This window comes from Rhea pennata, chromosome 31, assembly GCF_028389875.1.
Source record: "Rhea pennata isolate bPtePen1 chromosome 31, bPtePen1.pri, whole genome shotgun sequence".
NCBI lineage: Eukaryota > Metazoa > Chordata > Aves > Rheiformes > Rheidae > Rhea > Rhea pennata.
In genome coordinates, this window is record NC_084693.1 from 3,042,507 (window position 1) to 3,056,377 (window position 13,871).

Below are 13,871 nucleotides of genomic sequence, written 5' to 3' on the forward strand. Positions count from 1 at the left end.
GCCAACCGCTGGAGGGGCCAGGCTCGGCTGGTGCTGAGCGGGAAGAGGTGCTGGTGCCCAACTCGATGGGTCAGGACAAGGCTGGTGCCACCGGCCCGCTGCAGGGGCCAGGGCTCGACACAGAGGCTGCGAGGTTTCAGTGCAGAGACTGGCGGCGTGGGGTCTAGCTTATGATTTCGGAGAGCAGTGGCGTTATGGAGGACAGGTCCTGGATGTGCAGGATCTGCCGTGTGTTCTCCACCTTCAGCGTCTGCAGCTCCGTCAGCAGCAGCAGCAGCTTGGCATAGAGAAACCTGATGGGGGGACGGAGGGAAGGCGCCTGGTTCAGCCCGTCCGCGCCCACGGCGGGGGCGCAGCCGGGCACGGGGCACGGTGAGGGCTGTCCTGGGGGCGGCTGGGGCTCTGGGGGGAGGTGCCCGCTCTGTGCCATCCCATCCCCTACCTGCCCTCGGGCATGGCGTGCTGGTGGTCGATGTAGCTTTTGAGCGTGAGGGCCACCTTCTCCTGGAGCTGGTCGATAAACTCCCGCTGAGCAACACCCGTGTGGTCTGCAAGTGCCAGGCGGGTGGCCGTGAGCCAGGGACCCCCGGGGACGGGGGGACGTCCCCACCGTGCCCGTCACGGCCCCTACCTGGTGAGAAGAGGAGCATGGCCTGGAGCAGGACATACTCGGCCTCGTGCAGCCGCAGCTTCTTCAGGCTGATGTGGAACTTGAGCAGCGGCTCCAGGTAGATCTGCTGAAACCCAGCTGAGGAGAGCGCAGCGGTGACGAGGGAGCCGGGCCAGCCAGCGGAGGAATCGGCAGTCGCACGGGGATGTCTTGCTTTTCCCTTCTCATGGGGAGTCCTTCGACCCAGTGTCGACACCCTCCTTGGCTGCTCTGACCCCGTGGGGCAGCCCTAGGCAGCTGCTGCCCCACATCCCTGCCCCGGTGCTCCCCTGTGCCAGCTCACCTAGGGCCCCGTCCTGGATGGTATAACAGTGCTGCCCGCACTCCCAGGCTTTGGTCTCCTCGTTGAAGACCGTGTTGAACTGAATCTGGCAGATATCCAAGGTGGCACCTTTGAGCAGCGAGATCTGGTCATCGATGGGCAAGCTCCTACCAGGAGAGACTGAGAGGTCAGAGCCGGGACGAGGGCAGGGGGATGCCCGCGCCGTGCCCGTGCCGACCTGAAGGCTGGGATCTCCTTGGCAAATTTGATGACCTGCTGGATCATGAAGGTGCTAAGATCAGCCAAGTGGGGCAGCATGGAGAAGACGTCGGGCAGCACGTCCTCGGGCAGGCAGTTGGGCTCCAGGCACCCCGCCGCCAGTGGGGGTGACACGGGGTGGCCGCCGGGCTCCAGCGGGCTGCGGGGCTGCGGGCTGTGGATGTAGAGCCGCACGGCGGGCTGGCGAGGGCGGCAGGGCGTTAGCGGCCGGGCCGGGGACCCACCGGCTGGGCACTGCCGGGCTCCCGTGGCCCCGCTCACCCGGTAGTGCACAAACTGGGAGAAGCTGGAGTCGAAACTTCTCTTGTGGGCCGTGATGAGGATGCTGATGAGCTCCTGCTGCTCTGCCGTGAGCCCCCCCGGCTGCCCCGGCACCTCCCGCGCCAGCCGCCGCTGCCGCCGCAGCGCTCGCCGTTTCTGCAGAGCCTCCTCTGACATGATCACTGCGGCGCCGGGGCGCTGGGTCAGCCCCACGGCGCCGGGGTGGGGGGGCAGGATGTCTGGGTCCTTGCCTCAGCTTGGGGACATGGCGGGGGAGAAGACCCCACTGGGGAGAGGGGACTGAATCCACACCCTCTTCCCTGCATCTCCCCGTTGTCATCTGCAGCCCCTCGTCACCTTGCTGTCCCCTCTCCCCTAGGTTCCCCCCACCCCTTCTGCCACCCTACCCGGACTGTCTTTGCTCTCGTGTCCCCTCTTGTCCCACTCAGGTCGCTCCATCGTCCCCTCTGCTCCACGTCCCCCAACAACCCACACAGGTCCTCCCTGTTCTCTCTTCTCCTGTGTCCTCCCCTTTCCCGTCAAGGTCCCCCCGTTGTCCCCTCTGCCCCTGCGTCCTCCCATCTGTCTCACTCAGGTCAACCCTTCTGTCACATCTAGGTGACCCTGTCCCTTTTCCCATCCCTTCTTCCCCCATGCCCTCCCTGCTATCCCAACCAGCCCCCCCCCACTGTCCCCTAGGGCCATCGGGGCTGGTCACACTCACTGTCCTTCCTCATGCCTGCGTCGAGGCACTTCTGGAGGCGGCACGCCTGGCACTGCCTCCGCTTGGCCTTGGTGATGGGGCAGCTCTGGGCGAAGGGGCAGGTGAAGTGGACGCCCTTGTTGATGGATCGCCTGGAGGAACGTGGGGACACGCAGCAGGGTGGGCACAGGTCCGTGTGCCGACGGAAGGGTCGCCCTATGCTTGCTGGTACCCTGGAGCGGCCGTGGGGCAGGATTTGCCAGGGTGGAGGGCACCCCTGGCCTCCAGGATCCTGTCACTGGCCAGCCTTGGAAAAGCCACGCTGTTTGAGCAGAGGCCTGAGAGCATCCCGTCCTGTCTTGTCCTATTCCACCTTGTCTTGGCCCATCCCGTCCTGTCCCCTCCCGTCCCACCTCATCCCATCTGACCCTCCTGTCCCGTCCCATCCTATCTTGCTCCACCTGACCCTCTTGCCCTGCCCCACTTCATCCCATCTTGTCCCATCCTTTCTTGTCCCATCCCATCTTCTGCCATCCCATCTTGTTGCATCTTATTCCATCTTATTCCATCCTGACCTCTCCCATCCCATGTTGTTCCATCCCATTCTGTCCTGTCCCACCTTGTCCCTTCCTGCCCCATCTCATCTCCTGTCCCGTCCCGTCCCATCGCGTCCTGACCTGTCCCATCCCGTCCCGTCCCCGGCACCCCGCCCCGCTCTGTGCCGCGCTGCGGCCCGGCCGCGGTCCCCACCTGAAGAAGCCTTTGCAGCCCTCGCAGGTCATGACGTGGAAGTGGTAACCTGTGGCTCGGTCCCCGCACACGGCGCAGATCTTCTCCTCGTTGGGCTCCGCGTCCTCCCTCTCGGAGGCCCGGCGGCCTCGTGCGCAGGGGCTGCTGCCCTCCAGGTTCGAGGGGCTGGACACGGACATGGCCGGGGCGGCCCCACGGTCGGCGGTGCCCGGACCCCGGGGGGGAAACCTGCGGGATAGAGGCGGGTGAACGCGCGAACGCGCCGCCCGGGCAGCCCCCCGCCCCACCCCAGCCCCGAAGCGCCCCAAAGCCGGACACCCGCTGCCTCCCCACCCCCACGCCGCTCACCCGCCGGCAGCTCGTGGGGGTGGTGGTTTGGGGCGGGGGGTGGGGGGGGAGAGGGAGGCAGCTGAGCCCCTCGCCGCCCTCCTCCGCGCCGCCGCCGCCGGATCCGCCGGGAGCCCGGCTGGAATTTGCACCTTGAACTTGGAGCGGGCGGGGGCGGCGCTGGCGGGAGGCGGCGGCGGGGGGGGGGGGGGGGGGAGGCGGTGAAGGGCCTCGGTGGGGCGGCCATGCCAAGGGCCCCCCCCCGCCGTCCCCCCTCCCCAATTTTCCCCCCCCTCCCCCCCGGCGGGGGCCCGGCCTCGCCCCAGCTCGCAGGGCGCCCCGGACGCCTGGGCCCCTTTGGCCCGGACGCCTGGGCCCGGCGGCCCCGCGCGGCGTCGAGGTGATGGGGGGGGAGGGGGGAAGGGGGGGGGGCGCCAGCGGCACGTGCGCGGCGGTTGGGAGGGGGTGGGAGAGGCGGGGCCTGGGCAGCGCCGCGCGCTCCCATTGGCCGCGTGCGGCCGTCACTCAGGGGCGGCCCCTATAAAAACGGGCGCGCGGGCCAGGCGCGCGGCGGCTCCACACACCGGGCGCGGCGGCGGCGGCGGCGGCGGCGGCGGCGGCGGCGGCGGCGGCGGCGGCGGCGGCGGCGGCGGCGGCGGCGGCGGCGGCGGCGGCGGCGGCGGCGGCGGCTATGAGCGAGGTGAGGGCCCCCCCTTCTTCGGGGCGCCCGGTGCCCCGGTAAAGGGGGAGGGGGGGTTCTGTCAGCCCGGCCGGGCTTCGAGGTGGCGCCTCTCTCCCGGCTCCCTTTATTGGGGGGGGGGAAGAGTTGGGGGGCAGCCCTGGTTTCGGGTGGGGGTGTCCACCTACACCCCCCGAGACCAGCAGAGCGGCTGGCTTGGCCCAGCAGTAACTTGCACCCTGGGGGAAAAGTGGCAGAAGGATGGAAGCAAAAACCTCACAAAAAAAAAAAAGAAAAGAAAACAATCCCAAAGCCCCCCCCCCCCCCCAAAAAAAATCTCTCTTTTTTAAGCTGCAAACTGGCACGGGGGGGGGGATGTGACCTGAAAGCGAGGAGCCCTCCTGGAGGGGGGCAGCAGCTGCTAAGGGAGGCTGGGGGGCTTTGGGACCCCCTGGCTGCTCCCTAGGGATCCGCTGGGCTCCGAACGGGATCAACCCCGCTGAGCGGCTCAGGGATGCGCCGAGCTGCGATGGAGCCACCCGCGGCGAGGGGTGCAGGTGTCCAGTGAAGCTGGCTCCCTGCCTGGCCGCCCTGCGGAGCTGGTGCAATGTCCCAACTCCTTGTGGGATCCTGCCTGGCTCTGCTGGCGCCCTGGGAGCTGGCAGATGGGGATTATAAAGCCTCATTCCCTACTCGTGCCTGCCATGGTGCGATAAAGCCAGCGGCAGCGACGCAGTGTCCTGCGGTGGTGCTTGGGGGGGGAGTACTGAGCCCCGTCCTGTGCGCAGCACGGTTGCCTGTGCCCTCCCTGCTGCCCTCGGAGCATCCTTGGGCTGGACGGTCCCAAAGCCAAAGTTGCTTTGCAGCCTGACCATAGCGCTGTTCGGGGGGGGGAACCCCGTGCCTTATGTGCTTGGGCTGCGGTGCGGGAACGCGGGTTCCTGAACGCCTGCTTCCTTCTCTCCGCAGCTCAGCTCCAATGAGTCATCGACCTCCGTGGAGGCCCCCGGCGGGCAGGAGAAAGGTGAGGGCGTGCGGTGGCGTCTTTGCCGCTCGGGACTGGCCCAGGAGCATCCTACAGCAGTCGTGCGTCTCGGTGGCTGCGCTGCTCCGGTGGGATGAGCCTGGCTATGCTCTGCGGGAGCTGCTTTCCTAGTGCCCTTGCGCGCTGCAAGGGCTGCCTGGGACCCTGCGCTCCTGTCCCCAAGCCCTGTGGGTGTCTGTGACCCCGTTGTAGGGAAATGTCAGCCAGTTGGGTTTGGGGATAAGACTGCTCTGTCTTGCCTTTGCTTCCAGCTGGTGTGGGTGGGTGGTGGGGTGCAGAGTGCATCCAGAGGATGCTGGGGCAGTTCTGGGGAGCTGGCGAGTGTCTGTGCTGTAAACAGTTGGGTTTCCCCGTAGCCAAAGCTGGGAACTCCAAGAAGGTGGAGGAGGAAGAGGAGATCGACATAGACCTGAACGCTCCTGAGACGGAGAAGGCTGCGCTCGCCATCCAGGGCAAGTTTCGCCGCTTCCAGAAACGGAAAAAGGACTCGGGGCCCTGAGCAGCACCTGCCTCTCCAGCTCTGTGCTCGCAGTGGCCCCAGGCCCCCCCAACCCTGCCCTGCCTGGATCGGGCTCCTGTTCTTTGCACGTCTCCAGCTGGGGGCATGGTCCTGTCCTGGCCTCCCCCTGCCTCCCCGACGTCACCTCTGTCCTCCGAGAGCAGTGCCGATGGTGTGTGGTGCTGTACCTGCAGAGACATGGGGCTGGGACCTCGGTGTGTGTGTGGGGATCCCACCGGCTTGGGGGAGCTCGGCCTTTCCTTACCCCTCGCTCAGCCCTGAGCTGGAGCTCCGCCTGCTGTGGTGGGGAGATGCCCCGAAGCCATTGGGGAAGGGGGGGGGGGGAGGTGGTAGGTGGGTGGGGGGTAAGGAGAAAAGTGTAGAGCCAGATGGGTGGCCCTAGGGCGGACCCCGCTGAGTTGCCTGGGGTCCCCCTGCGTCCCTGAGGGTGGATGTTGGCCCTTGTATGAGGGAATGGTAGGGAAACGCCCTTCCCTGGGGGCAGCCCCATTTCTGTGTCCTTGGCAGTGCTGGGGGCTGCCGTGGGGTAGGACGCAGATGGGGAACGACCCAGGTGCTGCTTGGTGGGACCTCAGTGTCCCCTCAACAACAACAACAAAAAAACCCTGTCCTGTCCCCTGGGATGTCTTGGAGGGGGGGGGGGTGGGATGGTGGCAGGGATGGCAGGACAAGATTGAGGGCGCACCTCTTGCTGCAGGTGTGCTTGTGCCCCCCCCCCCCAGCATGGGAAACCGGGGCTTTCCCAGACGTTGGGGTGCCTTCATCCTGTGGTGCAGCCCCCTCCTCACGCTGCCCTGTCCCCTGCATGTTCTTTGTCACTGTCCCCTCTCCCCCATCCCTGTGCTGGCAGCGTGGTATGAGACGGGGGGGTGTCAGCTGGTGCTGTGTCCAGGATGTGCATTTTTAGCATGTTTAAAATAATAATAAAACACCTGGGGAGAGCGTCAGGCCTGGTGTGCCCTCTGTGGGAGGGGAGAGCGGTACCCGGAGAGACCTAGAGCTGCTTGGGCACCCTGTTTGCATGGGGGAGGGGGTCTGGGTGCCTGCTGCAGGCGCCGAGGGAGCGGGGCTGCGTGTCCTTGTCCCTGGCACCCCCGGGCACCCTGCGTGTCCTTGTCCCTGGCACCCAGGGCAAAGCAGGGTGGAGATGCCTGCTTAAAAATAGCATCCCGGGACTGCGCTGTTCCCATGCACGTGGCTCGTTTCCCAGGGCTCGCCTGACCCCGGGTGTCCCTGCCTATTTCTGGGTGCTCCTGGTGCACCCGCCTCGGCCCTGGCAGCGCGCGGTTTTGACTACGAGCTGGTTTATAGCACGAGGTCGGGCAATAAAATGCTGGGACCGAGGGAGGCGTGTGGTGGTGTCCGTACCCCTGTCAGGGATCTGTCCTGGTGTTTGGGACTTGTTGTCAGGCGACTGTTGCCCGGGCGAAGGGGTGATGGCTGCTGAGAAGGGGTTGTACGGGCAGGAGAGAGGCAGGATTTGCCCTGGGAGGGTACGAAAGGCTGTTTTATTTGCCTGTGCCCCTGGGGTACGTGCGGGGCCAGAGCCAGGCTTGCTTTACAGCTCAGTTGTCCCACGCTGTCCCATCTCGCTTGGTGGCAAACCTGAATTTCACCCTTTGGGATGGGTCCCTGCTCTGCGAGCACTGGCAACGCTTCCACCTGAGATGGCGATTGCGTTGGGAAGGAGATCCCGGGTGCTGAAATCCATCCGAGCTCTCCGCGCGTGCTCCTTTCTCATCTTGAACGTGATGCCCTTGTGGAGCTCTGGACTTTGCCAGCGCCTGTGTCCCCTGGGGGCTGCTTGAGGTTTTCAGTAATTGCTTCTGAATCCGTCTTTTCGTGTCTCCCCCAGCTCTGGGGGGATATCGATCCCGAGCGGGCTGGGGCAACGATCCTGGTCCTGAGGGTGCTGCGGACCATGGACGGTCCTTGCTGACCGTCGTTCCTCTCCTCGCTGGCTTTTTTGTATCTGGAGCAGCCCCCCCTAATTTCTCAGCCAAAACTGAGGGGCTGTTCTGTAGAAATTTGCTTAATATCTCCGTATCTTTCCCCGGTCCTCGTTTGCATCCGTGCTGGTTTTCAGCCCCGCAGCGAGCGCCTCCTGTCCAGCCCCTCGTTCCTGCGAAAGCTGGAGCTGGCCTCGTTTCCCATCGCGCTATTTTTACAGCGATGATAAAAGAATTGCCATAAATCACCGCGTTCCTCAGCAGCTGCTTTTCTTCCTCTGGGGGATGAAGATTTCGCGGGGTGTTTTGGCTCTCGTTTGCCTCCTTTCCTGAGATCGTTAATCACCCTTGTAATCGCCTGCCCGTGCTGGCTACCGTGTCCCGGCGACCTCCATCGTGTTTCGCTGCTGTCGTGAGCCGGCAAATGCCGCCAGGCTCCTGCGAGGGCTGATTCCGGCTTGAAATCACTCCGTGCGAGCCGGGCAGAGGGAGGTTAGCGGCGAAACGGGATCGGGAATGACCCCAAGCATACCTCAACGCGCCGTGCAGATGCGTCTCCTTTCTGTTTTGGGGCCGGTTGTCGCGGCCGGCAGCTCTGCCGCGCCGGTGTTTTGTCGTGACTCGTCCTCCCTCTAATTCGCTTCGCCGCTCGCCCGCTCCGGCTTTGAACGCGGCGGCGTGCGGGGTTTCGTGACGCGTCAAAGCCCCCCGCTCCCGTGGCAGCGCCAGCTTCGCCAGGGCTGCGCTCCCTCTTTTTTTCAGCCTCCTTTTTAGCAGCTTTTATTTCCTCTGGAGCTGTCACTAAGCCCAAATTCGTCTTTTTTTCCTGCATCAAAGTTTCTCTTTGCCTGCCAAGGCTTGCTTTGAAGGTGATGCTAACGCAGCGCCGATGCATCGTTAGCGAGACGCCCGTTCCCCCAGGTGGCCCCGGCCCCGCGTTGTCTCCGCCGGCCACGGCACAAGCTTTGTATCCCGGCAAAAATAGCAGCTGAGGAAACCTGGATTCCGGCCAGGAGCCGTCATTAAAATGAGATCCGTCTCCCTCCACCCTGGGGACCCGTCGGGGTTTCCTTCGTTCGCTCTGCGGCTCCTTCCCCGCGCCAGAGCCTTAGATAAACCCCGGAGCCTGCAGATTTAATTACTCCGACGAGCGCTGTGCCCGGAAAACTGAAGCGATCTGGGTTAATTCGTTAGGTGGCTGCGGAATGGCCCCTTCCCGCATGCCGCTGCCAGCCGCCTCCGGGGTTTATTAGGGGGGAAGGTGGTGACGGGGCCGGGCCGGGCGGCAGCCAGTGGGTGGCCCCGGTCCGCGGCGCGGGAGATGCTCCGCAGCTCGGGGACATCTGGGCCCGGCCATCGCGGAGGACACGGCGTTGGTGCCTGGCCGCTTGGCGGTGGAGCGCTCGCGGTCCGGCCCCGCTGCCGGGGTGACAGCCGGCCGTGGTAGGACGTCCCCCTCCCCGCTGCCACCGCCAGGGACGTGCGGGGCCCTCGCGGGCTCGGGCACGCGAAGCGCCAGTGTTGGGGATGGGTTGGCCCCTTCCTGGTGACCGTTAATTAGGGGTTAGCTTTAATTATACGCCGACGTGAGGGGGGAGAACGTCCGCGCTGAGGGCGGCAGCTGGTGTTGGGGTGGGTGACCCCTCCCCACCCTTGGCAGAGACGTCGCCCCGCGCCGGGGGAAACTGAGGCACGGTGGCGGCAGGACCCGTTTCCATTAGGAGCTGCAGGGTGCTCATGGTGTGGGGGGGTCCAGCTTGTTGCGATGAGTTTGCAAGTGCTCGGCCGCCTTCCTCCCACCCTCTCCCAGCTCGGCGACCCTCTTGGAAAAGAGGAGTGCAGGGGGGACAGAGCCGGGGCTGATTCTTGGCTCCTCGAGGTGTCAGTCTTTATTAAGGTCGGATTTGGGGATCTACAGGGCGTAGAAAAACACTCTGGAGCGATGGGCGCCGCGGCGGTGGGGCTGGGGAGGGGGGACGCGCTCCTCCGGGCCTGGCTGAAGCCTCTCCTCCTCCCAAAGGCTTTGGCCGACGCAGAGGAGCTGGGTTGGGGGTTATCGGATTTGTCATCATGGGGGGGGGGGTTAATCTGGGAATGAAGGGGGGGTGGTGACGGGATGGGGACGGAGGGGACGTGGCGGGGGGGGGGGCTGCCCCACGACGTCATTGCGGCTCGGTCGTGGGGAAGAGACGAGAAAACGGCCAGAAAAGGGGCAACGTTGGGGCAAAGAAACCCTCCGAGAGAATATTTTTTTTTTGGGGGGGGGGGGGGGGAAGGTGGTTGGTTGGGGCGGCGTGAACCCCTGGGGACCCTGTAGGTCCCCGGAGTGGGGGGGATTGAACCGGCCCCGAGGAAGGGGCTCAAAATCATTTGCATCTTCAAATAGAGAAAAAAAAAAATAAAATGACACCGGAGCAGGGCAGGGGCAGCGGTTGCGCGGTGGAAGGTACCAGCTGAGGGGCTTCAGGGCGGCCTCCTGGCGTCCCCGTCCGGGTTTGGGGGACGCCTGGGCGTCCCCGAGGCCGAGGGACCCCCGGGCGAGGACCACACCCCGCTCCTCGCCGGGTTCCCCGCGGCTCAGAGCCACGTCCAGGCCTCTCCCTCGGCGGGGTGGGAAGAAAAAAACAACAACAACAAAAAAAACCACACACAAAAAAAAAAAAAAAAAAAGGGAAGGGAGGGGAGAAGCCGGGAGAAGAGGCCGCCGGGCGTCACTTCTCCGAGTCCATCTTGATCATGTTCATCAAGGCGTTTTTGAGGCTGGTCTTGCTCGGGGACTTGGCGGCGGGCGGGAGGCCGGCGGCCTCGGCTGCCTCCCCCCTCAGCTCCATCTCGATGGTCATGACGACCTTCGGGGTGCGGGGGGATTCAGCGCCCGCTGCCGCCGCCGCCGCCACGCTACCTTCCCTGCCCGCTAACCGCTATTTCTTCTCCTTGCGGGAATCGCCCGGGACTCCCTTGGCCTTTTTCTCGCTCGCCGCCTTGGTGCTCCGGCTGTGGTCCAGCATGGCGTAGAGGACGGGCGCCTGCGGGTGCGACGGGCACCGTCGGGGCCGGCGACAGCCACCCGAGCCACCTCCCCCACCCCCCACCCCCGATTTTCCAGCCAGCGCCCCGGGCGCTTTGCTTCTCTTCCCCTCTTGGGGACTCAGCTCCCGCCAGCTGGGTTTTGGCCGTAAATGCAAGAAGGGAAAGTTTTTATCCGGGCTGTTTTTTCCCTTTTTCCGTCATCTCCTGGCTGCTCCTATGGGGTTTTCTCCCCCTCCCCGTGACAGGCTACAGGGCTACGATCTGCACGGGACAGGGGATGCTTTGCCTATGCGCGTTCCCTCCCCGGAAAACCCAGCCTGTGACCCCGGCACTCACCTGGCGGCTGCGTTTGGATGCGTCCTTGGCTGATCTCTGCAGCTTCCCCTTCTCCATGGCGCTAAACCAGGTAGGGAAATGCAAAGAGGCAGCTCAGAAAGACCAGCGGGGACCAAGGCACGGTTCCCCCAGCTCCAATGTGCTCCAAGCCACTCGGTCCCACTTCAAAACCTAGATCCTGGCTATCCGTTTTCCCCCGCCGAGCCCCCGTTGCGGATCTGTCTCACCCCACGTCCTCCCTGCGCTCACCTAAGCCTTCTCTGCAGGGCCGCCTGCCTCCGGAGCCAGCAGTACCGGATGAGATACACCAGGGCCACCACCACGATCACCAGCAGCAAGGCTCCTCCGATGATGGAGCCGAGGACAACGCCGTAGCGGGTGGGCACTGTGGGGACACGAGGTCCCCTTAGTCCCCGGAGAGCCGGGGACGTGGTGGGCACGAAACCGGCGGGGAAATTGGCACGGAGAGCAGGAAGCCTGGCCCGGCACGGTACCTTTCTCGAAGACATAGAGCGTGACCTGGGAGGACTTGCCCACGATGTCAGGGGGGTTTTTGACGTCGCAGGTGAAGGTGCCGTTGTCGGTGTAGTCCAGGTTGTGGATGACGATGGAGCCGTCCTTGCGGTGCGGGTTGCCCACCCATTCCATGCGCTCCTTGAAGGTGCCCACGTCATCGATGTAGGGCTGCCCCTTGGCATAGTGAAATATCTGGGAGGGAGGGAGAAGAAAAGCTGCAAGGTCAGGATGGCTCTGAGCACGGCGGAGCCGGCCCGACGCTGGGACAGACGGACGGATGGCGCTTACGGAGATGCTGTCCCGGGATCCCTCGGCCTGGAAGTGCCAAGTGATGGAGATGTCCTCGGAGATCCATTCGCTGGACCAGAAGCTGCAGGAGAGGGTGACGTGGGAGCCCACGGTGCCGTAGACCTCCCGCTGCGTGTAGACGTGGATGGCCAGTGTCGGAGAGAGCCCTGCGGGGGAGGGGGGAGGGTGAGAAGGCATCAGCGACACCTCGTTGGCACCGGCTGCGCGGGGAGGCGCCCGGGATGCAGCGGAGCCGCGGCCGGGCCAGATCTCCGGCACGCCAGCCTGCCCGAGCTAGCGCCGGGGCTCTTGTGCCCACGCGCCGGCGCCGCGCCAAGCCCCCGGGGGCCGGCACCAAAAGGCTTTTGTTGGCCCCGGAGAATGCACAAGGGCCGGCGGGGGACAGCGGCTCTTTGTGCCGCTGCCGGCGGCTTCCCGCGGGGGTTCGCGGCCGCGGCTGGCGTCAGCCCAGGGGACGCCCCGGGGCGCCCGGAGGGGACGCGGCACGCCGAGGCATCGCCCCTAGGACCCGCAGCTCGATTTCAGCCGGTACCCCAGGGCGATGGCTATCGCTGGGGGACATCAGTTTGGCTGGATTCAGCCCAGGTAGCAATCAGGACCGTGTGCAGCTGGAGGGTGGGAGGCACCGTGCCATCCCCGGAGCTCGGCCACCGCTAGTGACGGTCCCAAAGTCAGGTGTATGGGGTGGCCGCTGGCCCCACGGCCACCCCCAGCCCAGTCCTGGGGGTCCGGATGTCCCAAACGCCTTGACCGCATCCTCTGTCACCCTCCAGCATCCCGCCCCGGCACCCATCTCCGCACCCAGGCTCTGCGTCCGGGATTTTGGCCCCGGCGCGGGGTAGTGGTCCGTGTCCCCGCGCCCCGGCCCCGCCACTTCCCCTCGCTGTCCCTGTCCCCGTGGCGGGGCCAGAGCGGCCGCTTACCCAGCGCTGCGAGGAGCCCCGCGAGGAAGACGAGGCTGCCGCTGTCCCCGGCGCCCTGCGACATGGTGGCTCCCTTGTTACCGGCCGGCTCTGAGCCGCATGGGAGGGCTGGCGGTGCGCGGGGCCCGGCGCTCTGTGCCGAAGGGTGCCGGGAGGATGGGTGCCGAGGTTTAAGAGCGAGCAGAGCCGAACGGTGCTGGCGGTGCCCCGGCTTCGGGCCAATGGGCGCCGGGCAGCCGGGGCGGTGGGGGCCAGAGGGTGCTGGCTGCCCCGAACTGAAAGGGGGTATTTTGTTTGGCTTTCGGCGAGGAGGGGAAAACATGTGGCAGGCGGGGAGCCTGGCACACAGCGCCCTTTGTCCGGCCGCATTCCCTGCCGTGGCGGAGGCGGCTCGGCAGGAATGCGGCCGGAGCCGGAGGGCGAGGGCGCACGGACGCGTGGTACGTACGCGGACGCGGAGCCGCTCGGCTCTACCGCAAGTCGGGCGCGTCCTCGCCGCCCCTTGGCTCGGTTCCCGCAGGTGGACAGACGTCAGCTGGCGTTGTGGGACCTGGGGCCTCGAGCTGACTGTGCCACGGGTCCCCAGCGCTTCCCAGAGCCCCAGGCGTGCAAGGGCTGCGGGGCAAGCGGGGTGTCCAGGGTCACCGTCCGGCTCCGGGCGTCCTCCAGCATCCCTAGGTCTGCAGTCCTATGTGGGGCTTTCCAGCGGCACTGCTAGCTACAACCGAGCAGACTCCACAAAAGACTCTTCTCCAGCTCCATTTTGGGGTGAAAACGCTGCTTTGAGACTGTTTCGGCAATTTGGTGGCTTTTGCTGAGACGGAGAGGGGCTGTAGCTGCAGTGCCCTGGCCGCTGAGGGATGCGTCCTGCCAAAATGCGGGGAGAAATGGGGCTATTCGGCTTCCTTGGAGGGGATTTACTACCCTGATGACAGATGGACTCCCAGGGCATGGAGCCACCCAGCTCCAGCTGTGGGATAACGGGCACAAAATCCTTCTCCATTCGGTGTCCTGGCTGCCTGCAAGGCCGGGACCCCTCAAGCTGCCACCACACCCTTGATGCCAACACGCCATGAATGATGTTAACCCCGTGACAAAGCTGGACACTCATTTTCTGTCCCCATCCCATTGCCGTCTTTCCAAAACACAGCTCTGGTGGTAACCGTGCGTCCTCGGGACGGCTGTCGCATCCCTGCGGCGCATCATGGTGGCATCTCCTCGGGCTTGGGAAGGACCAAGTGGTCCAGCACGTGGGCACAGCCTAGGACATTCCCCAGACCGAGGGCATCACAAAGCGGCTTTGTGTCCGCCG

At 65.5% G+C, this 13,871-nt stretch overlaps 3 protein-coding genes across 3 annotated transcripts; 1 reads left to right on the forward strand and 2 right to left on the reverse strand.

Moving 5' to 3' along the window:
- Positions 1-98: 98 nt before the first annotated feature.
- Positions 99-3,104, reverse strand: NR1I3 (nuclear receptor subfamily 1 group I member 3). Its single transcript, XM_062597632.1, has 8 exons — positions 2,926-3,104; positions 2,197-2,327; positions 1,473-1,654; positions 1,171-1,391; positions 954-1,099; positions 632-748; positions 443-548; positions 99-293 (listed from the first exon to the last, which is right to left on the reverse strand). The coding sequence occupies exons 1-8, from the start codon at positions 3,102-3,104 to the stop codon at positions 164-166; spliced, it is 1,212 nt and encodes a 403-aa protein (XP_062453616.1). The 3' UTR covers positions 99-163.
- A 796-nt stretch (positions 3,105-3,900) lies between these two features.
- On the forward strand, positions 3,901-6,443 carry PCP4L1 (Purkinje cell protein 4 like 1). Its single transcript, XM_062598005.1, has 3 exons — positions 3,901-3,952; positions 4,901-4,955; positions 5,333-6,443. The coding sequence occupies exons 1-3, from the start codon at positions 3,944-3,946 to the stop codon at positions 5,473-5,475; spliced, it is 207 nt and encodes a 68-aa protein (XP_062453989.1). The 5' UTR covers positions 3,901-3,943; the 3' UTR covers positions 5,476-6,443.
- A 3,265-nt stretch (positions 6,444-9,708) lies between these two features.
- On the reverse strand, positions 9,709-12,844 carry MPZ (myelin protein zero). Its single transcript, XM_062598004.1, is given in 6 exon segments — positions 9,709-10,471; positions 10,812-10,872; positions 11,061-11,196; positions 11,306-11,519; positions 11,616-11,782; positions 12,560-12,844. Coding segments are annotated over 6 exon segments (957 nt in total). The 5' UTR covers positions 12,624-12,844; the 3' UTR covers positions 9,709-10,156.
- Between the last annotated feature and the right edge of the window lie 1,027 nt (positions 12,845-13,871).